Source organism: Elaeis guineensis, chromosome 11 (assembly GCF_000442705.2).
Source record: "Elaeis guineensis isolate ETL-2024a chromosome 11, EG11, whole genome shotgun sequence".
Taxonomy (NCBI): Eukaryota; Viridiplantae; Streptophyta; class Magnoliopsida; order Arecales; family Arecaceae; genus Elaeis; species Elaeis guineensis.
In genome coordinates this window covers 61564395-61591000 of record NC_026003.2, presented here as the reverse complement: position 1 = coordinate 61591000, position 26606 = coordinate 61564395, and the positions used below count along the sequence as shown (strand labels likewise).

General features: G+C 40.3%; 1 protein-coding gene across 4 annotated transcripts; it reads left to right on the top strand.

Moving 5' to 3' along the window:
* The first annotated feature begins 8790 nt into the window (after positions 1–8790).
* On the top strand, positions 8791–26397 carry LOC114913342 (cyclase-like protein 3). 4 transcript variants are annotated; one of them, XR_012135509.1, is made up of 3 exons: positions 8816–9228; positions 25959–26214; positions 26303–26397. XR_012135509.1 is itself a non-coding variant. In XM_073246095.1 (2 exons), exons 1-2 carry the CDS (start codon positions 8857–8859, stop codon positions 13271–13273), a joined length of 474 nt encoding a protein of 157 aa, XP_073102196.1. In that variant the 5' UTR covers positions 8791–8856; the 3' UTR covers positions 13274–13376. The 4 variants fall into 4 exon arrangements, 3 of the variants coding, with proteins under 3 accessions (XP_073102196.1, XP_029117865.2, XP_073102195.1); XM_073246095.1 differs by lacking the exons at positions 25959–26214; positions 26303–26397 and adding an exon at positions 13172–13376 and having other exon boundaries at positions 8791–9228; XM_029262032.2 differs by having other exon boundaries at positions 25959–26397.
* The last annotated feature ends 209 nt before the right edge of the window (positions 26398–26606 follow it).

Genomic DNA, 26606 nt, shown 5'->3' with positions numbered 1-26606 from the left:
TTGGTGTCGGGGTGAGGTTCTTCCCCTATTTATGTCGTAACAGGTTTCAGCTCTGGTTAGGATGAGGTTCTCCTCCTGTCCCTAACGCGGTTGTAGGGGCACATATGGGCGCTGCTGGGCCTTTCCCCCCATCTGGTCTAGGTGTAACCGGGCCTTCGACTTTGCTCACATTAGGATGAAGTTCTCCTCCTGTTCCTAACATGGCTATGGGGGCACATATGGGCGTTGCAGGACCTCTCCCTCCATCCGATCTAAAGAGAACCAGGCCTTCGACTTTGCTCAAGTTAGGGCGAGGTTCTCCTCCTGTCCCTAACAGGACTGTGGGGGCACATATGGGTGTTGCTTGGCCTCTCCCCCCATCCAGTCTAAAGAGAATCGGGCCTTCAACTTTGCTCAAGTTAGGGTGAGGTTCTCCTCCTGTCCCTAACAGGGCTGTGGGGGCACATATGGGTATTGCTTGGCCTCTCCCCCCATCCGGTCTAAAGAGAATCGGGCCTTCGACTTTACCAAGTTAGGGCGAGGTTCTACTCCTGTCCCTAACAGGGCTGTGGGGGCACATATGGACGTTGCTTGGCCTCTCGCCCCATCCGGTCTAAAGAGAATCGGGCCTTCGACTTTGTCGAGATGAAGTTCTCCTCCCGCTTCCGACCTAGTTTGTTTTGACTGTCCTGTCGATATAGGCTTGTGCCAAGGGAGGAGACATGTAGATATGCAACTTTTATTTAAAATAAAGTTATCGATAATACATTCGTAGGTTTTTCGAGCTCCATGGTCAGGGAGGTCTGCTCCTCCGAGCTTTTTGAGGTAATAAGTTCCGGGCCGGACTACTTCTTTGACTTCATACGGGCCTTCCCAGTTTGGGGCGAGCTTCCCTCGATCCTGAGATTGTGAGATGGCGGCTCGTCGAAGCACTAGATCTCCTGCTCTAAAGACTTTATTCTTGACCTGGGAATTATAATAGCGGGCTACTTTCTGTCTGTAGGCTACCATCCAAACTTGAGCTACCTCCCGCTTTTCTTTCAATAAGTCGAGGTTGGCTTTAAGACCTTGTGAGTTGTGATGTTCGTTGAATGCCACGACTCGTACCGACGGAAGTTTAAGCTCAATTGGGATAACAGCCTCCGTTCGAAGGCTAAAGCAAAGGGGGTCTCCCCCGTGGATAGTCTTTGGGTAGTTCGATACGCCTACAGCACATGATAAAGTTCGTCTGCCCAAGTTTCTTTCGCCTTTTCGAACCTTATCTTGATCCCTTGCAGTAGGGTTCTGTTGGTCACTTCAGCTTCGCCGTTCATCTGAGGATGGGCTACTGATGTGAAGTTATGGAAGATATTTAGATCTTCACAGAATTCTGTGAATCTTGCTCCCACGAACTGTCATCCGTTATCAGTGATTAGGGTTCTTGGCAGATCGAACCTGCAAACGATTGACTTCCAGACGAAATCTTGCACTTTAGCTTCTGTGATTTTCGTCAGTGGTTCGGCTTCGACCCACTTGGTGAAGTAGTCAATCGCTACCAGGAGGAACTTCCTCTGCCCCGACGCCACGGAAAAGGGTCCAAGGATGTCCATCCCCCATTGTGCAAAAGGCCATGGGGCACTCAAGGGTGTAAGCTCGGTGGCAGGCTGTCTCTGGATGTTGGCATATCTCTGACATCAATCACACTTTCTGATGTATTCAATCGAGTCATGATGCATCATCGGCCAGTAATATCCTTGGCGGAGAAACTTGTGGGATAAAGATCTAGCCCCAGATGGCTTCCGCAGATTTCTTCATGCACCTCCCACAAGGCATAGTCAGCTTCCGAAGGCCGGAGATATTTTAAAAGGGCAAAGAGTATGATCTCTTGTACAACTTGCCCTCATAAAGGATGTATCGGGAGGCTTGATTTCTGAGCTTCCGAGCTTCTTTTACATCCTGGGGGAGAACCCCGTCTCTGAGATATGTTATCAGTGGGTCGATCCAGCTGGGCTCGTGGTCAATTTCCATCACGGGCCGCGATTCTTCCGTACTCAGGCACTTGAGAACTTCAAAGAGAACACCCTTGGATAATTCAGCCGAAGCCAGCGTAGCCAGTTTGGAGAGAAGGTCGGCCCTGGTATTTTCATCCTCGAAATCTGCTTGATGTTGAAGCTACTGAAGGTAGGGACGAGCTCCTTTACCTTTTCAAGATATTTAGCCATGCTGTCCTCCCGCGCTTCGTAGTTTTCGTTGACTTGTCCCACTACTAGTTGGGAGTCGCTGTGGACCTGGAGCCGATCTACTCCCAGCTCTTTGGCGATCTTCAGTCCTGCGATTAGAGCTTCGTATTCTGCTCCATTATTTGTTGTGGGAAACTCGAAGCGTAGAGCGTACTCTACGATGATTCCCTCTGGACTGATCAAGATTAGGCCCGCGCCTGCGCCTGACATGTTGGAAGACCCATCCACGTAGAGGGCCCAAAAGCAACCAGAGGGATCTGCTTCTTCTTTGGGGGAGTTTGGTCGGGACTCCACGCCATCAATTTCACCTTGTTCGGGTTCAGCCTCCTCTGGGATAGTACACTCCACTATGAAATCTGTCAATATCTGGGCCTTCACTGCTAGCCTGGGTCGATAGTTGATGTCGAATTCTGTGAGCTCAATCGCCCATTTTGCCATCCTCTCGGAGGCATCCGTCCGGTGTAGAATCGCTTTGATCGGTTGGTCGGTAAGCAGCGTTACGGTGTGCCCTTGAAAGTAGGGTCGGAGCCTCCGGGCTGCAATCAACAGGGCGTAAATCAGTTTTTCTAATTTGATATACTGGTCTCAGCATCTCTCAACACGCAACTGACGTAGTAGATCGGCCGTTGGTCTTTTGCTTCTTCCTTGACAAAGACTGCCACGAGAGCCATGGGAGAGACCGCTAGGTATAAAAACAGTTCCTCTCCAGGCTCTGGCTTCGCCAACAGCAGAGGTGAGCCGAGGTAGCTCCTTAGTTCTTCGAATGCCTGTTGGCACTCAGGGATCCAACAGAAGTTCTTCGACCGTTTGAGGGTTTGAAAGAAGGGTAAGCACCTTTCGACCGACCTCGCGATGAAGCAATTCAGGACTGCTATCCTCCCTGTAAGGTGCTGAACCTCTTTTATCGACTTCGGGGTGGCCATCTCCTGGATGGCGCGAATTTTTCTGGGTTGGCTTCGATTCTGTGTCCCGATACCATAAAGCCCAGGAACTTCTCCGAGGTCACTCCGAAAGCATATTTGGTCGGGTTCAGCTTCATCTTATATTTTCGGAGGGCGCCAAAGGCCTCCTCGAGGTCGGCGACATGGTTCATGGAAGATTTACTTTTCACGAGCATGTCGTTCACGTAGACCTCCATATTGCGGCCGATCTGTTCCTTGAAGATTTTGTTCACCAGCCGTTGGTAGGTTGCACCTGCATTTTTTAGGCCGAAAGGCATGACCCTGTAACAGTAAAGGCCACGGTTAGTAATGAAAGCAATCTTTTCTTCATCTTTCGGTGCCATCCTGATTTGATTATAGCCGGAGAATGCATCCATAAAGGTGAGGAGCTCATGGCCCGAGGTCGCATCCACCAGTTGATCAATTCTAGGCAGAGGGTAGCTGTCCTTTGGACAGGCTTTATTCAGCTTTTTGAAGTCTATGCACATCCTCCACTTGCCGTTTGCCTTTTTGACTAGGACAACGTTGGAAATCCAGTCAGGATAATTGACTTCCCTAATGAATCCAGCTTTCAGGAGTTTGCCCACTTCCTCGGCTATCGCTTTCTGCCTCTCTGGTGCATGACCTCAAATTTTCTCTTTCGTCGGTCGATGCCTGGGATCGACGGCCAGGCGGTGCTCCATGACTTCCGTGTCAATCCCCGGCATGTCTGCTGGAACCCAAGCGAAAACGTCCACATTCTTTCGTAGAAAATCGATGAGAAGCGTCCGAACCTCTTCCCCTAGGTTGGAGCCGATCTTCACCACATGCTCCGCATTCCCGTCGTTCAAAGGGATCGAAACCAGATCTTCGATTGGGCCGCCCCTCTCCTCAGTGAGGTCGTCACGAGCATCCAGCCCATCAACTGGACAGGGGTCGGATTGGTCGCTTCTTTGTAAGGCTATGTTGTAGCAGTGTCTGGCCAGGGCTTGGTCTCCTCTGACCTCTCCGATCCCCTGGTTGGTAGGAAATTTCAACTTCAAATGGTAGGTTGACACGACGGCTCGGAGAGCATTGAGGCCAGGTCGGCTGAGGATTGCGTTGTAGGCTGACGGCGCCTTCACCACCAGAAAATTCACCAGAGCCCTGGATTGTCTTGGATATCGCCCCACAGCTACAGTCAAAGTTATCACTCCCTCCATTGGGACAGCGTCGCCGGTAAACCCTACTAGAGGAGAGCTAATCGGCCTCAAATGGCCATCAAGGATGGACATTCTTGAGAAGGCATCGTAGAACAAAATGTCGGCCAAACTTCATTGTCAACAAGAATGCGGCGGACGTCGTAATTAGCTATATTCAAGGAGACTACAACTGCGTCGTTATGAGGAAATTGAACTCCCTGAGCATCTTCTTCGGTGAAAGTTATGGATTCCTAGATCTTTTGCCGCTTGGGAAGTCCGCCAATACGCCGGTCGCTCCCCGCCGGGATTCTTCCGAGATGGTGTTGGCGAAATCCGTCGAGGCTGATTGTACGATCGCTCCATGCCGGCGGCCGTTGTCGGAGGATGTGGGGCTTGAGAAATTGGAGGCGGGGTCGGAGCCTGAGATCGGCCGCGGAGGCCGTGGGTCGCCGTGTGGATGCTTCGTGAGAAGGCACGGGCGAGGATCTAGTGGGGGAAGGAGGAGAAGATGCCGGAAAAGATGACCGGAGATGGTCCCGTTGAGCGCTCCTTTAAGAACAAGGGTACTGTGAAGACACAGGCCTTTCCTCTAGCATAAATCCTGTTGGTGCAAAAATCCACCTGCGTCGGAGAAGCTGGAGTTGAGGGAGTCGCGGTCGCCACCGGGACCTGCAAAGGAAGTCTAAACCGGAGGTGGGGTTGCTCCGGCAAGACCCTCCGACGCTCAAGTCAGTTCTCTGCCTCAACAAGAATGGAGTGCTCGAACGGAAATTTTAGCAGAGTTTTAGGTAAAAAATGAGAGCTTTTTTAATAACATATCTGGGGTCCCCCTTTTATAGGCAGGGGGAGCAATGGATTGATAGCGATCATTTGTAACCGCCTCATCGTGGGCCGCACGGGGCCAGGAGGAATTTATCATGAGGAGTAATGGGGTGGAGTCGTGGCTGTCACCATGGCTCGCCATGTGGAATCAGTTGCGGGGAGTAGAGCGGCATTCGTTGTCGCGACTTGCCAGGGAGTAGTGGAGCCGTGCAGCATCCGCCACAGGGAGTGGAGCAGAGTGTGGCCGTTACTGCGGCCTGCCAGAGAGTGATGGAGCCATGCGGAATCCATTACAGGGAGTGGAGCAGAGTCATGGCCGTTACTGCAGCCTGCCAGGGGGCCCAGGCCTGTCGGTCGAAGTTCGGTTGGGGTCCGATCTCCGTAGGAGCCCAGACGGGAATCATTTGTCGAGGAGTCTCGGCCAAGGCCACTCGCGGTAGAGACTTGAAGTAGTTCGTTTGCAGCGGTGACTCGGAGTGGGTCGCTTGCGACAGGATCTTGAAGTCCGGCTCCCGTAGGAGTCCGGGCGAGGTCTACCTGTGATTGAAGTTAGGGGCGAAGTCCGGCTCCCGTAGGAGTCCGGACGAAGTTTACTTGTGATTGGAGTCGTGGACGGAGTCCTGCTCAAGTAGGAGTCCGAGCGAAGTCTGCCTGCAGCCGAAGTCTGGGCGGAGCCTTCCGGCTCCCATAGGAGTCCGGGCGAAGTCTGCCTGCAGCCGAAGTCGTGGGCAGAGCCCGGCTCCCGTAGGAGTCCGAGCGAAGTCTACCTGCAGCCGAAGTCGTGGGTGGAGCCCGGCTCCCGTAGGAGTTCGGGCGAAGTCTGCCTGCAGCCGAAGTCGTGGGCGGAGCCCGGCTCCCGTAGGAGTCCGGGCGAAGTCTGCCTGCAGCCGAAGTCGTGGGCGGAGCCCGGCTCCTGTAGGAGTCCGGGCGAAGTCTGCAGGTGAAGTCGACCACCGCCGAACTTGGATGGAATCCGCCCATCGTGGTGAATCAGGTCGACGTTGGTGGGGGTCCATCCGTCGGCAGAACTTGAGAATTTGCGAAGGCTCGTCCGCCAGAGAGGTTCGGCAAGGTGTCGTCGGAGGTCTGACGCCAGTAGAATCCCTGGGGGATCACTTCTGACACGAACTTCGGCTGGGGGGGTTTCACACCCAACAATAATTTTGATTCAAATAAAAATCATCATTTCAAATTAGTATCCCCATTTCAAATTATTATTTTTAAAAAATATTTGAAAAAAATTGGTGTAAAAAAAATAAAAAATATCATAAAAAATAAAGAATTGAGAAAAATAAAAATTATAATTCAAAATTTTAAGAAAATAAAAATTTTAATTTTAATTCAAATAAAAATTATCATTTCAAATTACAATCTCCTTTTCAAATTAATTTTTTTAAAAAATACCATAAAAAAAGAAAAAAAAAAAAAAAATAAAATTATAATTTTAAATTTAAAAAAAATAAAAATTTTAATTTTAATTTAAATAAAAAATATCAGTTCAAATTACTTTCTCCATTTTAAATTAATTTTTTTTAAAAATATACCAAAAAAATATCTTAAAAAATTAAAAAAAATAAAAAATACCATAAAAAATAAAAAATAAGAAAAAAATAAAAATTATAATTTAAATTTAAAAAAATAAAAAATTTAATTTTAATTCAAATAAAAAATATCATTTCAAATTACTTTCCATATTTTAAATTAATTTTTTTAAAAAATATCTCAAAAAATATATTAAAAAATTAAAAAAAGAAAAAATACCATAAAAAAGAAAAAATGAAAAAAAAATAAAAATTATAATTTTGAATTTAAAAAAATAAAAATTTTAATTTTAATTCAAGTAAAAAACATCATTTCAAATTACTTTCTCATTTAAAATTAAATTTTTTAAAAAATATTCCAAACAAATGAAAAAAATACCTAAAAAATGAAGTGCTTTTGGACGAAAAAAAAGGGATAAAAATGGAAAAAAATGAAATTATAATTTTAAATTATAAAAAAATAAAAATTTTAATTTGAATTCAAAAAGAAATTAAAAAAATAAAAAATGCCATAATAAAGTGAAAAATGGAAAAAAAATAAAATTTTAAATTTTAAATTTAAAAAAATAAAAATTTTAACTTTAATTCAAATAAAAATTATCATTTCAAATTACTGTCCCCATTTTAAATTAATTTTTTTATTAAAAAATCTCATAAAAATAACTCAAAAAATAAAAAATAATATGTAATATATAATATAATATATCATAATAATAATATAATATAATATATAATAATATTTATATTAGTTATTACAATATAATGTACTATATTATATTTTAATATAGTATATTAAAATATAATATAATTACTATACTATATTTAAATATAATATATTATAAAATATAATATATATTATATTATATTATTATAAAAATTATTATAAGATATTAAAATATAATAATATTATAATATATATTTTATTATAAAATATAATATATTAATATAATATATTATATTATATTATATTATTATAATAATATATAATAATATAATTATATCATAATATTTGTATAATACTATAATCTTATCGCACCAAGCAGTTGATAAAAGCATCCTATCGTACCGATGCCTTACCGACTTATACCGGCCCATACCACACTGTATGTAATGATTCATGCCCCACCGATTTGTCTGATTTAATTTATTTTTAAATATTTTAAAAAATATAATTAAATTATCTGATATATTATTATTATTTACGTTATAATTTTTATAACCCTTTTAGCATAATTTTTTCTTCCTAATCTTTTTTATGGTATTTTTTATTTTTTTAATTTTTTAAGATTTTTTTTGAGATATTTTTTTAAAAAAATTAATTTGAAATGAGGAAAGTAATTTGAAATGATATTTTTTATTTGAATTAAAATTAAATTTTTATTTTTTTAAATTTAAAATTATAATTTTTATTTTTTCTTATTTTTTCTTATTTTATGGTATTTTTTATTTTTTTTATTTTTTAAGTTATTTTTTTGGGATATTTTTTTAAAAAAATTAATTTGAAAAAGGGATTGTAATTTGAAATGATAATTTTTATTTGAATTAAAATTAAAATTTTTATTTTTTTAAAATTTAGAATTACAATTTTTATTTTGTTCAATTCTTTTCTCTTTTTTCTTTTTTTATGATATTTTTTATTTTTTTTACATCAATTTTTTTTTTCAAATATTTTTTTAAAAAGATAATTTGAAATGGGGATACTAATTTGAAATGATGATTTTTATTTGAATCAAAATTATAATTTTTTTAAAAAAATTAAAATTAAAATTTTTATTTTTTTTATTTTTTTTTGAGAATTTAATAATTAAATTCGTCACACATTTTTAAAAACGTTATTTGAAATGGCGTTTTCAAAAATACCATTTCAAATGGCGAGTTTAAATTTTTTTTTCGTCGTCCACGTAAAAAAAGGGTGAAAAAGAAAAGGTGATGTGGACACTATAAAATGTCATTTTGAATGACGTTTTATAGGATTTACAATAGTTTGATAAATAAATTAAAAATTATATTATTTTTATAAATAATTTTTTTTAAAATTATTTAGATAAAAGACTCTGTGTATTTGTTACGACTCCGTTCGGCCGGTGACGACAACGCTAGGATGTGTATCTTGTCATCATTCTCGTCGAAGGATTCCTGTCCACTGAAAGTGTGATCTCGAACCGACGGGCTACTTCTTGGCTGCCCAAGAGTCATGGGAAGAATTATTACGCTAGGGCCTACGGTCCTCTTCCCACTGCTGCTCCAGCTCTTTTCTCTTGCCGCCGACCGGGCGGCCGGCGGCGATGCCGACCTAGTTGTGGTCCGGAGGGAGGAGTACGGTGGGGGGAGGATCCTGGACATCACCCACGCGTACCGGGAAGACATGCCCACGTGGGAATCGGACAAGGGGGCGGGCCAGTTCTTGTGGCTCCCCAAGTCCATGAAGAACGGCTCCCTCGCCAACTTTTCCGAGCTGAGGATGTCCGTCCCCACGGCACCCACGTGGACGCCCCCGGCCACTTCTTCCAAAACTACTTCGAGGCCGGCTTCGATGCTGACACCCTCGGCCTCCAAGTTCTCAATGGTATTCCATTTCTCTTAGCTTCTCTTGCCATCTCCCCTCTTCAATAGTTTCTCTTGGCGCGTCTCCGTAATCTTTTATTATGTGTTTGCTGTTAGTTTAGCTATATTCGCTGCAGTGGATTTGCTTTCATCTTCAGAGACTAATTTAAGGCTATGTACCAGTATACAGATAGATTGCATAAGTATATAAAGCAAATACTTTGATATGGACATGATTTCTATGATCTATATTTGTTATTCTAAAGTTATAAATTAGTTTATAATTTATATAGTGAATCCTTTATGAGTTTGAGGCCTAATTTATTCTTTATGACCTATACTGTCCCAATCCCAAATTTTCTTATATTGTAGAAAGACTAATGTTAATCCTGCTGTGGTGTACAAAGTAGGACATCATTAGTCCCATATCGATTATAATCAAGAGAAACTCTAGCTCATATAGGAAGAGACCATCCTTTCCATGTGAGGCATCTTTGGAAAAGCAAAATTGTGAGGCTCATATGCTAGAGCGGACAATATCTCATAAGGAGCAGGGCACTTCCTGTCTGTATACAGATTTTTTCTTAACGGATGGCTATGTTATGGTGTAGAAGGGAGAGCATTATTAATCCCACATCCTTTCGAGTCAAGAGAGATTTTGGCCTATATAGAAAGAAACTATAGAAGTTGGTGTGGTGCTCTTAAGCCTTAAGAGGTCACAAGAGGAGTCAGGATGTTGGCTCTGGGAGACTAAGATAGATGTAGTCCTAGGTGTTAGATGTATGCTCTAATACCAGTTGATGAAAAAACCGTCTTTTTTCTTGTAGGATCTTCCAAATTTCATCAAATCTGGGGTGGAATAATTTTAAAAAAAATTATCCTACATTTATTTCAGATCTAAATCTCTAGATCAAATTTTATTATCTGATATTAATTCTAAAATAAATCTAAAAGCATGAGGAAACATGAAATACCTCAAGAGTAATCTGATTTAATTTTAAATTAAATATCAGATAATAAGAATCAGATCTAATAGATCGTAGATCTGAAATATCATAGGATAAATTTTTTTAAAAAATATTCTGTCCCAGATCTCATTAGATCTGGAAGATCCTATAAGAAAAAAAGAAGATTTTTCCTTCAACTGGTATCAGAACCAGGTTTATGGCTCTATTTCAGATCTAATTTAGATCTGATTTTTATTTTTATTTATCTGATATTAATGAATTTTAGATGTCACATCAGATGTGATTGGATTTAAAATTAAAAAATTTAAAATTAAATCTAAGAAGATCTAACATGCATGAGATGTATGACTAGACTAGGAATAGTTTGATCTATGAATAGTCTTGTAAGTTTATATTTTAATGAGATTAAAATATACTTTAGATCTAATTTATTCTCTATTTTTGATGATATAAATATTATATTCAGATCAAAAATAGAAAATAAAAATTTGGATAATACATAAGATTGATCTGTTGCATGCCTAGACTAGTTGTAGAATTGTTCTAGTAACTGTGTAGAATAAATTTTATGTTGAATAGTTCAATTTAAATTTTATTTTTCAGATATTATATGTGATATATTAAATCTGAAAGCATGTTAATTAGATCAATTTTTGATACATGAGATATATGCAAAACATGTATTAGTTAGATCTTAAATTGTATATGTGATATATAAATTTAGATCTAACTAGTTTTATAGTTAAATTTATATTTCTGATTAAGGTGTTCCTCATGACCGTCCGGTCAAAAGAACAAAATAGGGTTTAAAAGCCCTCTCCTCCTATTCAATGGGTGTTCTTATGACGTGTAGGGGTACTGCACGTTCATCCTTAATCAAAAATCAAAACTTACTTTTCTGCAAAACCCTAGATCATGAAACCCTAGGATTTATTTTACATATTTTATTTATGAACCCAAGACTTAATTAATGAATTAAGCTTATGAAATTAAATTAGGTCTAAAATTGAGAATTTCAGATCTAAGTCATTTTCATAAAATTAGGTTCGGGCTTGGGTAGCTCAATTAGGTCTAGCGGTTGATCAAACCGAATCAACAGTTGGTTAGGTGGGATCATGAAAGCTAATAATTGACCATCCTAATAAGATTAAGTCTGGGTCAAGGTCGAATCACATTTAGATGTGACTCGATCAAGTTAAGACCTAATTTGGCTCAGAGGTTAGAGCCTGGATTGTAGGCTAACCCAATTGATTCTGGTTCGATAATTTGGTATCTAAGGTAAGTTGGATAGATGCAACCGACTGATTTTTAATTGGAAGCTACTCGACTCGAATGCATTCTTGTCGAGTTAATGGTACATCCCTTCCATCGGTCTCACTTACCTGACCATATGTGTCGATCCAGTTCTGATTTGAGGTGGCTAACAATTCGAGCTGACCCATGCCACTAGGTTAGTCATAATTGTTATGACTATGTCAAGCCAAGTTTAATGAGACCTAAATCAAATCTTCCTAAGAAAATATTAAGTCTAGGTCTTCCACCATTGTGGATGTACGGGTCCTTCTCGGGGTTGATTATCTTCGGTTAGATACATTGGCTTAGTTGCATCGGGAAGACGCAACCATGTCCATTAGGTATTGGATGCTACGAATTAGAGGATGGGTTGGGCACAATATTCTGGATACAGTGAGGGACCCAATCAGGAATCTAGTTCGTGCAAATGGTGGGTTTGACTTAACTAAAGATTGGAGCAATATTTCGACATGGTGAGCTTCATGAATTAGAGATCAAGTTTTAGGTGCAACATGATTAGAGAATCATTGGACAAGAGTTGTCCACTTATCGGTTGACCCATCACCAATAACTGTTAGGTAAAGTGATGAGCCAGTCGGTGAAACGCACCACCCACTAGAAATCACTAATCATGAAGATTTTTACATCTCTACCTAGGGAGTGTAGGGATCTGAGAAAATAGTGGGAGCCTAATTTGTTTAAAAATGAAACCCCTAAACAAATTGGTTAAGTCTGATTACAAAATCTAACTAGAAACTATTTACTCTCTACACGAAACATGTCTGCGTCCAACCCCCTGACCAAAATACTAGACACCCACAAATTGATTGGACCCAATTTCAAATATTGGTTGAGAAACTACAGAATTATTCTGGATTTCGAGAAACTGACTTATGTCTTGGACCAGGACCCACCTGCCATGCCAGCACATCCGATGTTGAACAGAGAGTGTCTCTAAAAAAGTGGATGGATGATGATAACAAAATAAGGTACTACATGTTAGGTGCAATGTCTGATGACTTGCAGCGCCAACATGAGAATATTATGACTATCCGTCAAATGTTGGCTCACCTACAAGAGTTGTTTGGTGAACAAAATCGTGCAGCCAAGTATCAAGTCTGTCAAAGATTTTTTAAGGCTAAAATGCGTGATGGGCAGTCAGTCCAAGATCATTGTTTGACAATGATCAAGGATCTTGAGGAGCTTGAGAAGCTCGGTGTCATCTTAGACAAGAATTTTCAGTCTGATGTGATCTTTCAGTCCTTGTCTGATGCATATGGTCAGTTCATCATGAACTTCCATATGCATAAGATGCAGTGTACCTTGGCCGAGTTAATGAACATGCTGGTTACGGCTGAGCTTTCTTTGAAGGGTTCTAAAGGCTCAGTTCTTACTGTGGAGCGGACTTCTTTCAAGAGAAAGTCTTTTGGAAAGAAAAAGAAGTCTGCGAAGAAGCAGAAGGTGGATGGAAAGAAGAAGAAGATAGAACCGAAGAAGAAGGCTGCTGAAAAGAAAAAATATTTTCACTGCCAATCAGACGGCCATTGGAAGCGAAACTATCCTCAGTACCTGGCCACCCTGAAGAACAAGAAGGATGGTCCTTCTGGAGGTATGCTCATTTTAGAATCTAATCTTACGATTTTTTTTACATCCAGTTGGATGCTTGACTCTGGTTCTAGTGCTCATTTGTGCACTTCTATGCAGGGTCTTAAGGAGAGCAGGAGGCTGAGGGATGGGGAGATGATCCTACGTATCAGGAATGGAGCAAGAGTTGCTACTGTGGCCGTGGAAACCTACCCTTTGTGATTACCGTTAGGATTAGATTTAGTTCTTAGATATTGTTATTATGTGTCTGCAGCAAGCAGGAATTTGATTTCTGTTTCATGTTTAGTACAAGAAGGCTATGTGATTAGCTTTTATAAGGACCATTGTAACATATTTTATGAAAATAATAAAGTTGCAAATAATTTTCTTATTAATGGTCTCTATCAGCTATATATTGATGTATCTGTATTTAATATCAAGCAAAATGTGAATGTCATAGGAATTAAAAGGTCTAGAGATAGTCTAAATGATAGGTATCTGTGGCACCTAAGGCTAGGTCATATAGCGGAAGACAGGGTCAACAAATTGGAGAAATTCAGGCTATTGAGTCTGTTAACTTCTGAGTCATATCCAGTTTGTGAATCATGCCTTCAAGGCAAAATAACCAATCTCCCTTTTGTGGGACATGGAGAAAGGGCCACAGACCTACTTGCCCTAGTACATACGGATGTGTGCGGCCCATTTGATGTGCCGGCTAGAGATAACTATGTCTACTTCATTACCTTTATCGATGATATGTCTAGGTACGGGTATGTGTTTCTAATGAAACACAAGTCTGAAGCCTTTGAAAGGTTCAAAGAATTCAGACATGAAGTAGAAAAATAAATAAGAAAGCCCATTAAGGTTCTTCGATCAGATTGAGGAGGTGAATATCTTAGTCGGGAGTTCCTAGACTATCTTAAGGACAATGGCATAGTCTATCAATGGACTCCACCTGGAATGCCACAACTCAACAGAGTTTCAGAACGGAGAAATCGGATCCTATTAGATATAGTCCGTTCTATGATGAGCTTCACGGACCTCCCTGAGTTTCTTTAGGGACATTGTCTCATGACAGTAATATATGTATTGAATAGGATTCTATCTAAAACTGTTCCTACCACACCATATGAGATATGGCATGGTAAGAAGCCAAGTCTGAATCATCTCAGAATTTGGGGTTGTCCGGCTTATGTCAAGAGACAGCAGGCAGACAAGTTAGAGTTCAGAACTTTTAGAGCTCGATTCATAGGATATCTTAAAGGGTCATTAGGATACTATTTCTATATTCCGGAAGACCACAATGTGATTGTGAGTCGAAATGCTATTTTTTTTGAAAAATAGTTTATTCAAGATGGTGGCATCGAAAAAATAATTAAGCTCAAGGAGAATGTCTCCCAAGAGCAACGAGCTAAAGAACTTGAGGAACCAAATCAATTAGAACCAGTCCTAACACAATCTCTTCCACCTCGTAGATCGACTAGGATTTTCCATCCTCTTGAAAGGTACTTAGGTACTATACAAGAGGATATAGAGAGAATATTCCTTATGGAAAATAGAGCTCATGGTGATGATCCCAAGACCTATGACAAGGCGATATCAGATATCGACTCTGAGAAATGGTTAGAGGCAATGAGATCAGAAATTGATTCGATGCACTCAAACCAAGTCTGGACCTTGATAGATCCATCTGAAGGTATTGTACCTATTGGGTGTAAATGGATCTTCAAGAGAAAGATAGGTGCAGATGAAATGTAGAGACATTCAAGGCTAGGTTTGTAGCGAAAGGTTATAGTCAGCGTGAAGGCATTGACTATCAGGATACCTTCTCGCCTGTAGCCATGCTAAAATCCATCCACACATTGCTTGCTGTTGCAGCCTATTTCGATTATGAAATATGGCAGATGGACGTAAAATCGATATTCTTAAATGGACATCTTGAGGAAGATATCTATATGGAACAACCACTTGGTTTCATATCCAATGATGATGATCACAAGGTCTGCAAGCTGCAAAGATCCATTTATGGACTTAAGCAAGCATCTCAAAGCTGGAATACTCATTTTAATGATGTGATCAAAATATTTGGTTTCATCAAGAACGAGGAGGAACCATGTGTGTTCAAAAAAATCAGTGGGAGCACAGTTGTCTTCCTCGTATTGTACGTAGATGACATCCTTCTAATTGAAAATGACATTCCCATGTTGACCTCAGTCAAAGTATGGTTGTCTAAGGAGTTCTCTATGAAAGATCTAGGAGAGGCATCCTTTATACTAGGTATTAAGGTCTATAGAGATAGACCAAATAGGATACTAGGACTTTCACAGAAGATATACATAGAGGAGGTGCTAAAAAGGTTTAGCATGGAAAACTCCAAAAGAGGTTTAGTAGCTTTTAGACATGGCATTCATCTCTCCAAGAAGATGTGCCCTAGCACACCTGAGGAGATTGAATGCATGAGCAAAATTCTTTATGCTTCGGCAATAGAGAGCCTCATGTATACCATGCTATGTACACGACCTAATATAGCCCATGCTGTGAGTGTCACAAGCAGATATCAGTCGAATCCAGATGAAGAGCACTGGACTTCTGTGAAATGTATCCTTAAGTACTTGAGAAGGACTAAGGATGTGTTTCTAGTCTTTGGGAATGGAGAACTCCAGATTCAGGGATATACAGATTCAGATTTATGCCTGATATAGATGATCAAAAGTCAACATCTGGGAGTCTATTCATTTGCAATGGTGGTGTAGTTAGCTGGAAGAGTTCCAAGCAGACGATGATTGCTGATTCCACCATGGAGGCAGAGTATATTGCTGCATCGGAAGCTGCGAAGGAGGCATTCTAGTATAAAAAGTTTGCCGTGAAGTTTGGAGTGATATCATCGGATGCCATCCCTCTTTACTGTGACAATAATGGTGCCATAGCCCTAGCTAAGGAGCCAAGATCTCACCAGAAGTCCAAGCATATCGAACGACGATTCCATCTGATCCGTGATTACCTCGAAAAAGATTATGTCGAGGTTAAGAGAGTCGACTCCACAAACAATGTGGCAGACCCACTGACAAAGCCATTAGGCCAGCAAAAGATCGAAGCCCATGTTGAGAAGATGGGACTTAGATATGTAGCAATTGGCATTAGGTCAAGTGGGAGTTTGTTAGATGTGTGCCTAGATGTCAGATTGGCTGACACATTCCTGTACAAATCTAAGGGTAAATTTATAATTTTGACTATAAATTAATAAATGGGTTATTCTTCTACCACATTGTGTACATTGTGTCTGTGATACATCCTTTGAGTTAGTAGGAATGTCAATTCATATTTTCAAGAGTTAAAAATTTAAGGTATGAATTTACATAACTAACTCATAAACAGCTCCTGACCATAGGATCATCACGAGGATGATGATCGATCCGGAAGGTTGGTGTACGATTGCTTCCTTAGGATAGATGTGTCTTGAGTCTACGGTGTGGAGACACCAAGTGAGAGTACAGATATTCATTGTGAATGAGAGTACTGAGCGTGACCATCTCAAGCAGTCATAAGGAAGTCTACCTTCTCGTCGATCACTAGCTCGATGCTACAGTTGTGTGTCTAGTTCTTTGACCTGAGGTGCATCGATAGTTTACCTTGAGTGTGTTATAGTTGACTACACCATAACTTGGTCTCTTAGCCATTCGGAATCCTAAGGTGTATGTTGGCTATAGCACATTCATTGTAGGAACTAGGTCGCACCAAGATGGGATCTATCAACCTCGGTAGATGAGAGGAGTAGTCCTATGATGATCGAAAGATCGAGTCCTTAAGTTCATGACCATGGCAGAGTGAAATAATGGAAAATAGTTTTTCATTGGAGTTTCACATCGGACTCAGATCGATCGATTGATTCATATGACTGATGTTGGGTTTGACGAGTTCACCTTAACCCTAATTCAGTCAGGACTCATGATAGAGAAACTCAATCCCACAGGTAACTGCACCAAAAGGTTCATCTTCAGTTATGATGGGTTGCCACCATATACTGCTAGGTGTCACTGGTAGATTTTGAGAGCAATTAGAATGATCTTAATGATCGATCATTCTAATTGTATGAATCAGAAGAGTTTTAGTCCATCGAAAGGAGTTTCGATGATGTCAATGATGAGATCACGATATATCTCATTATCATACGGAATTGAATCTAACTAGGTCACACTAACAAGGGTTAGGATCTGGATATCATCAATTAGGCTAGCCCAATTGATTTGGATTAGATCCAATTAGGTTCAAGGAAATTGTGCTAGCACATGATTGAGCCTAATTTTCTCCTCATGTAATCTTTTCTATCTCGATTGAGCCAAATATGATTTGACTCACCCAAAGAACCTTGAGAAGATTTTTCTCAGTCTAAATGAAGCTTGTCCAGCTCAGAAAAGGTTTGTCTTAATTCATGAGATGAATTTAAGACAAGCACCTGCTAATTCCTGTCACCTGTCAATTTTATTTTAGGATATCAATCAAAAGTTGACATATGGGTCTTAAATTGAAGGCCACTTAGCAAGAGCTCATTGGCAAATTTTTGTGGAGTGTCCACATGCCAAATCAGCATCAAATTAGGTGCCATAATCAAATTATGGCGTGAGCCCAATTGAATAAAGAGGGCACCCCAAGTGGATAAGGATGGAAGTTGATTTGATCAACATGGACTCTTTGGTGCCAAAATGATTGTGCTAATCCAATGTTGGTGCCAACTCTTGGAGAGAGGCTTGGGTTTTTATCTGATGTGATCAGATGACATCACTCCATCAATTAAATTTTTTTTGGATTAATAGAATTTTCTGATTGGTCGAATGATGTGGCACTGCGCAGCGCAGCAGGGTCTATATAAACCCTGTTTGCGCCTAGGGTTTCTTGTGATTGCACCAAACCCATCAAAGCTGCCACCCCCCTTCCTCTTCTCCATGTCCCATCTAAAGTCCTCCCTCCCCTCTTCATGCTCAAGAAGTTGGGCATCCATCTGATGCAAGATCAAGGTGTGGTGATGCCTTGAACAGGAAGGCTGCAGGAGTTCTTCGACAAGCTGCTGCTCCAACTTCAGAAAGACTTTTGAAGATCTTCCTAATCAGATTTAGTTCTGATTTTTGGAGCAGAGAGTCATGAGGAGAAGATAATTCAGGTCCTGCTGAGTGGATACTGGTAGAGGCCAGGCGATTGCGTGGCTAAATCAGAACCTCAGGCTTGCTGCGATCATCTACAAGGTAATCAGATTATCCTTGAGGTATTTCATATTTTCTCATGCTTTTAGATTTATTTTAGAATTAATATCAGATAATAAAATTAGATCTAGAGATTTAGATCTGAAATAAATGTAGAAAAAAAAATTTAAAATTATTCTGCCCCAGATTTGATAAAATCTGGAAGATCCTACAAGAAAAAAGTGATTTTTCCTTCACTAGGGTTAGGACAGGAGTTGTCCTAGAGTGAAGACGGTGTGTAGCTCTCTACGGACTCAAGGTTCTGGCGATGAGGACATTAAGGGGCTTGATTGGGGCTCTGGATATCTGAGAACACAAGATGAAGTAAGAAATCAGAGCCAGGACTAAAGCTGTAGAGAAAAGAGCAGTTCAGGGTGTTAGTCAGCTCAGACTGAGATTGAGTTGACTAAGTCGCAGGTGGGTCGATCCAATCCCAATCTGGATAAACAATATCTCAGGACAACAGAAGATAGAGTTTCAAAAATTTATGGCATGGTACACAGATTAGTCGACTCAGTGCTAGTATGAGTCAACTAAGTTCCAAGTTAGCCGACTCAGTCTAAGACTGAGCTGACTTAGTGTCGTGGACAGAGCTGCATGGGTTTTCTGTTTGAATTTAGGATCGGATTTTAATCCTAGAGTCTTAAGGCTTGGTTTGATAGGTCTTAAGGGGACTAACTTAGGGTTTGGACTGGGATTAAGTCCAAGGGATGAGAATATGTGAGACATAGGTATACATGGGCTCGATGAGTGTTTTCATGTATGGATTTAGCCAGAAAAATTTTTGGTCAGGTCTATTGGCTATGTATATACATAGGTTGTATTAGAGTTTCAAAGAACAAAGGAATACAGATCTTTTCTCCCTCAATCTCTCTTTCTCTAGTGTTGCCGCCCCAGGCCTTGAAGAAACCCTAGAGAAGGGGGTGCCTCCCTCATGCCCTAGGAGGGAGGCGCCCCATCACAGATCCAGGTAGTGGATCAGTGTTCGCTACCTTCAAAGAGTCCAGATCTATCATAGATCTCTTTAGATACACGTAGAAGATCTAGGGATTTCTGACAAATACCGTCAGAATTTTCTAACAATTGGTATCAGAGCCTGGTGGAACGTAGAAGCGAAAAAGAAGTCATACAAGATGAAATCAAAAATCTGCACACCTATTCCATGGTATGTCTTAGATCTACTTTCATTTTGCTGTGGTTTGGCCAATCGAGAGAAGCGAGTTGAAGGTGGAGGCCGAGTGGATTGACAAAAAGGGATCTCTCAGGATGGAAGGTTTAGGTGCATGATTTGTTGATCCAACTTTGGTTGGAGGCAGTCTTGGTGGAAAGACCAGCGTGTATGATGATTAGGCGATAGGGATCTCTAGGGAGAAGGGCAACATGGGGGCAGTTTGGTAGATGAGGAGAGTTCACCCAAGGGATAATGGTCGAAGGAAAGTTGAAGAAGCGATTGCAGCCTTTGGATGTAGGAAGGCGGGGAAGTAGTCAGGGATGCATTCAGTGGTTCGACCAGAGCAAGGGTTTGCGAAGCCTTTGGGGGATGGAGATGGTTGATCCATGGAGTGTTGCTATTGATTCGAAGATAGTGAGTTCCTCTATGGGGTTTTCGTAGATGTCCATAGTGTGTGGAAGGTCCAAAATGATAGCAGCGATGGTCGAGGTCTTGTAGGATAGGGCTGGATGACTGATCTTGGATCAAGTTTTATCTTCTTCAGGGGCACCAGGAGAAGTCGCAATTCAGATGGAGCACCGATCAAAGGTGCCTCCATAGATGGAGGATGTTTTGGCATAAGTTCAGAGCCAAGGGCTGTAGGAATAGGTGTCAGATTCTAGCACTAGTGGCAATGACGTATTGCATGGATCTATGCGGGGTTGCGGACATCGTGGATCGAGTTTCTGGGGGAGACCATGTCAGAAGGACTGTTTGTAGGAAGAGAGGATCTGGATACCTATAAGGAGGCGATGGCGAGCCTCAGGATGAGATAGGTGGGTCTGAGCCTTAGGTGAGTTTTGAGCTGCAGTTCCTCCAAGTGAAGTTGAAGCAATGGTTGGTACAGGGGCAGAAGAGGATAATAGCTAGGATGGAATTTTCTAGGGTTCAATCACTGAAGGTGAAGAGTTGGATGAGCTCTTGGATTTCATAGGAGCCCATGGGGTGCGGTATATTCGAGATAGCTTCAGAGGGATCTGCAGAGTGTAGAGAGTTCGAAGGGGCAGTGACGGTGTTTGAGGTGCAGTGGCAAGCCTAGTAGTGCAGCATTAGGTGATTGACCTCGGATGACTCAGTTACAGAGTCATCTTCTGTGGCATCAGATGGGCTTCAAATTTAGATGGAGCATCAGACAGTGGTGGCTTCATAGGTGGAGAGATATTTGGTATGAGTTCAGAGCGGCATTATTCTGAGAAGACTATGTCAGGATATGCAGGGAGTGCCGATAGAGGAACGCTATGGTTTTCTCCAGTGAAGTCAAGAACAGGTGATGCAGTTACTTAGCAGAAGGGAGTCTACAATTTTCAAGGTGGTGCCGAAGAGCAAGCCAGGGTCTTCATCTATGGAGATGGTCATGTCAAAGGGTCTCCAAGGGCACGCAAAAGCTGAAGAGCATTGACGATGGCAAGGATGTTCGCAAAAGGAGCTGTCAGGACATGCAGCGATAGTGGGTGCATGCAGGAGAACATTGTCAGATTTGTCAAGGCTTGAGGGCATCAAGATGGAGATTGTAGGAGTTGGTGTAGTGCTCCAAAGCTTTGGGAGGCTACAAGAGGAGTCAGGGTGTTAGCTCTGAGAGACGAGAACAGATGTGATCCTAAAGCTAGGATAGAAGTGGTCCTAGGGTGGAGGCGATGTGTAGCTCTCCATGGACTCGAGGTTCAGACGATGAGGACTTTGAGGGGCTTAGTTGGGGCTCTTGATACTTGGAGACACAAGGTGGAGCAAGAAACTAGAGCCAGGGCTGAAGTTGTGAAGGAAAGTGCAAATTTAGAGTGTTAGTCGGCTCAAACTGAGATTGGGTTGACTAAGTCGTAGGTGGGTTGACTCAGTTTCAGTTTGAATCGACCCAGTCGACTATGTCTCATGAAAACAGAAGATAGAATTTTGAAAATCTGTGGCACAGTACATAGGTTAGTCGACTCAGTGCTTATTTGAGTCGACTAAGTCTCAAGTTAGTCTGGATTGATCCAGTCGACTATGTCTCAAAAAAATAGAAGATAGGGTTTCAAAAATCTGTGGCACAGTATACAGATTAGTTGACTCAGTGCTAGTCTGAGTCAACGAAATCCTAAGTTAGTTGACTCAGTCTAAAACTGAGCCGACTCAGTGTCACGGCAGAGCTGCATGGGTTTTCTGTTTGGATCTGGGATCGGATTTTGATCATAGGGTCTTAAGACCTGATTTGATAGGTCTTAAATGGGCTACCTTAGGATTTGGACTGTGATTAAGTCCAAGGGTTGAGAGCATGTGAGACATGGGTGTATATGGGCTCGATGAGTGCTTTCATGTATGGGTTCAACTAGGAAAGTTTTTGGTCGGGCCTATTGGCTATGTATATATATACATAGGTTGTATTAGGATTTCAATGAATGAAAGGAATACAGATCTTTTCTCTCTCAATCTCTCTTCTCTCTTTCTCTAGTGTTGCCACCCCAGGTCTTGAAGAAACCCTAAAGAAGGGGAGCACCTCCCTCAAGCCCTAGGAGGGAGGCGCTCCATCATAGATCCAGATAGTAGATCGGTGTTCGCTACCTTCAGAGAGTCCGGATCTATTGCAGATCTCCTCAGGTACATGCAGAAGATCTAGAGATTTCTGACAAGTGCAGTTAGGTTTTCTAACAGGGATCATCCTATCCATGTGAGGTATTTTTTGAAGGACAAAATCATGAGGCCCATAGGCCAGAGCGGATAATACGTCATGTGCCGAGCCACGAGTCTTTGGCCATAACAAATCCAATCCTAACTTCTCCACATCATGGAGATTTTTTTTTTTTTAGGAAAGCTGTTAATGCAATCCAATGTTTTAAGTATCTACCCTTGTGCCTACGTGCTACCCTTGGAGAGGCTGCCAAGGCACCCACCATAGGAGAAATTATTGGTTAGAACAGTTCAACCACATGAACTTTGGATCCTCCAATAAAAAGTCACCACATCATTCGGTGATTCAAAATTTCAAAACTTCATACTTGGTTGAAAAGTTTGACTGGAAACATGGTTAGCCATTTCGAATCCAACCTTTGCTGGTTTTTTTTTTAATCTCACCGAATGATGTGGCAAATTTTTATTGGAATGTCCAAAGTCCATAAGGTATAACAATTCTAACCAATAATTTCCCCCCACCTCAGGGCCTTTGGGAAATCCAGCAGTATTGGGATGGATTTCCTATCAATTTGTGGATTTGGCAGCCTATTTAAGTAGAGCCTATCTCCACCCAACATCCTTCCAGCTCAAATCCCGTGGAAAAGAAAAAAAATGACTCCCATGGGTCTTTTTCTTCTTCTTGCAGATCAGCAGGCCTGCTGATTAGGATTTAAGCTGACTTGGGTGGGCCTATGGTAGGCCATAGTCTAGGCAAGCCGCCAATAGGTCAATAGAGAATAAGAGCGATTTATTAATCAATACAGAATGTTGCCAAGTCGCACTTCCCATCGAGTTATTGTATCTTGTTTGATGTGTTGTGTTTCATTTTTCGAAATATATATTCTTTTCATTCTTCTTATTTCTATTAGCTTTTCAATTTATCATTTTCAGACCACCTTCAACTTAGTGAATCTGTCTTGGCACCTGGCATTAAGTGGCCTCCTAGGTTCCACTCCATTGCCTATAGTCTTTCAAATCATCGATCATTCCCAAGTTTCTTAACCAGACAAATCTAAACCAGAAAATAAAACCGATGGGTATGGTTCTTTTAGTTCTGTTTGTTTTTTATTATGGTAAATATTCCTCATTCTTCGAGTTTTCGTTTTATTTCACACTATTGTGTTATCAGAATAGTGAATACTTCAAGTTATGTGTTGAAGGCAATTGATGATTGTGCATGTGTTGGACCAATGGTGAGAGATTAAAGGTTCTTTTACATAAACACTGCTATATGCATGAGGCCTTAGGATAGGATTTCTTTTTGACAAAGGAAGTTTATTGTTGATGTTCCATACTTTTAGCATGAATTTGAGTGGCTTAGGATTTTTATTTAAAAGAAAAATTGCTTCCTTCTTTTGTGTTGTTCTTGGTTGCTAGATTGATAGTTAAAGCTTCTTCTTCTTGTCCCTGCACCTCTCCCTCTCTTGAATTGGTTTTAGAGTTTTTTTCTGGTGACTTGGTAGGAAAATTTTAAAATAATCAGAAATATCTTTTAGAATAGATCTTATTTGATCTCTTTTTTCCAAATGGGGTTTCATGTGATTCTGTATTTGGTTTAGTGCAGAAAGTTTTAAATTATCTACAATTATTATATTGTGGTTCTTGAGTTAGGTTTATGATGAGATTGAGGCTTAAAAAGGTGCATGGGGGTCTTTTTTTTATGTACTGATTCAAGAAGTTCATTGCGGACTGACTGTGATGCCATCAGATGTCATTGCACTACACTGCGATAACAATGGCACCATAGCCCTCGCTAAGGAGTCCAGATCTCATCAGAAGTTCAAACATATAGAGCGACGATTCCACATCATACGTGAATACCTCAAAAAAAAGTTCGTCGAGGTGCAGAGAGTCGACTCCGCACAAAACGTGATGGATCCACTGACCAAGTCTCTCAGCCAGTAGAAGCCCGAAGCTTATCTTGAGAAGATGGGTCTTAGGTATATGACCAATTGGCTTTAGGTCAAGTGGGAGTTTGTTAGATGAGTACCCTAGAAGCCAATTGTTGGCTGACACATTTTATAATTCCAGAGCTTAACTTTATACTTATAATACTTTTATTATTAATAAAAGATATTTTTATTTTCAATCATATTTATGTATCCATGATTTATCCTAAAAATTAACAAAGATGATTTTGTATATTCTCAAGATGTTGAGAATTTGAGATATACATTAATTAGTGGTTAGTTTTTAAATGCTCCCGATCAAAGGATCATTATAGAAGACAATGATTAATCCATTTAAAGATCGATGCACGGATCACTTCCTTCTGGACAGATGAGTCTCAGATCTACAGTATAGGGACACTTGGATAAGAGTCTAATGCTGAAGCATTAGAAACTCTTTCTAATCTTCATCCTGCTTTTGGCCAAAAGACTTTCTGAGTCATCTAGAGATGAGAATGCATAGGATGTCATCTCTTCTTATTAGGAGTGATTGATTCCTTATTAACCTACTCACAACCTTTATGCACATTCCATCATTTCCAGAACATCCTATATATGACTCAATATCATGCCTGAGTATGAACCAAGATATGGATTTATGTGCATAAGATTCCATGGTGGTCTCAAGTGTAAGGATCACTTGTACAACTTTTACTTAGAGAACCATCTTTTGATATGTAAATAGGGCTCCATAAGATATTCTCTGTCGGTGAGTCAATCCAGCGAACTCATAACTTAATGAGCACTCACATTCTTATATTAGTATCCCACACAAGTGACTTGTGAAATCAGCCACCCTCTCCATTGAGCATACATAGAATGCGCTGGTCTAATCGAATATTGATCCCCGACTCAATGTTCATACGATCAGAAATATTTTTAGATTAGGATTTTAGGTTTCACAGACATGAATTCTTCATGATCCTAAAACCATTGCCCTAATCTATAGGGTTTATCATAATCTTAAATATAATAAGATGCAGCTATAATGATGAATCAATACTTTATTTCATGAATAATGTCATTACATGAGTTGGAAGTTTACAAAGAAAAGTTTCATCGCATCACTCATACGATTGGTTTATAGGACACTTTTCTTTCATTATGGAGAATAGTGAGATAGATTGCCTGCCACTTTATTCAACTATTTAACATGCTTCTCTCCTTACAAAAAGGCTATCTTCTCAATGAAAACTCATGCTCTTTACCTACTCTATATTTTAAATCTATAATATGCAAAGCAAGCTTTGCCATCTTGGTACTAGACTCCATACCGATAAAATCTCACTATAGTATTAGTATATGGTATGGTATGGTATGCCTATGTCGGTACGGGATGGTTCGACGTATTAGTATAGTACCGATATGGTGTGGTAGGCCCTGTAGCACCCAGTACAGGACATACGGCAAATGTTGGTGCAAAGCCTTGATGCTTGCTTTATCATGAGGATGAGATAAATAGGGAAATGGAAGGAGAAAATACCATACTGATCAGTGAGAGGTCATATCTTATTGTAATCATGTATTTGCAGTTTTCAGCTAATATGAGATTCTCCTTAAACTTGAATTTATAATTTCATATAAATATAAATTTATTGGAGAGCAGACCATAGATATCATTTGGAAAGGATTGATCGGTTGCACACCAGCAAAATTATTGTCAAATTGTAATTGATATTGATCTGTAGTGTGTTTAATAAATTGTTATAATATGTGTTGATATCTTAGACCATACTCTTCTTCAGTAGCTGTAATCTGTAAATGTTCTTTATCAAATATACGGTGTGGTCTATGACATATCGCATTGTGATAAACTATGTAATGTTTAATGCCATTTTATTATATCTGTGAAATTAATTTGGTTTTTTCAGGAAATCATTCTTCTGGAAGGTCTAAAACTTGACAATATCAAGCCTGGGATATACTCCTTGCATTGCTTACCTCTTAGGTTGCTTGGTGCCGAGGGTTCACCAACCAGGTAAATTCTTATCAAATAAGCTGTGCAAGCCATACAGGAAAAGGGCACCCTAGCAGCATAAATATCCTTCTCTGCCAGACCTGTCAATATAGCTTACTCTAGGAACCTTTTTGACATTACTTCTATGTGTCGTACAAAGTTGTCAATAGGTCAGTGGCAGCAACATGATACAGCACTCTTTAATCACCCAGATATTATATAGATATGGTATGATAATATTCTGTCTCCTTTTTACAGGTTTGATTGTTCAGATACTACAGCTTGTAGAAACTTGATTCCATTATGCAAATTATCTGTGTTATGGTATGGTGGAAAATGGTTTTTGTGTTAAATGACTCGATGAGTAGGATTAATAGATTTTTAAGTTAACCGTGTATTATATGAATTATGCCAGCTGTATCCATTCTAGCAAAAATGACTTTGTGACTGGAACATGTTTGGTACACGAATTTGCTATCAGCAATATTGCCGGTTTCTTTGTTATATTGCATCTGTGATGGAACACCTAATGCAAGGACATGCTTCATGAGCTTACATATTG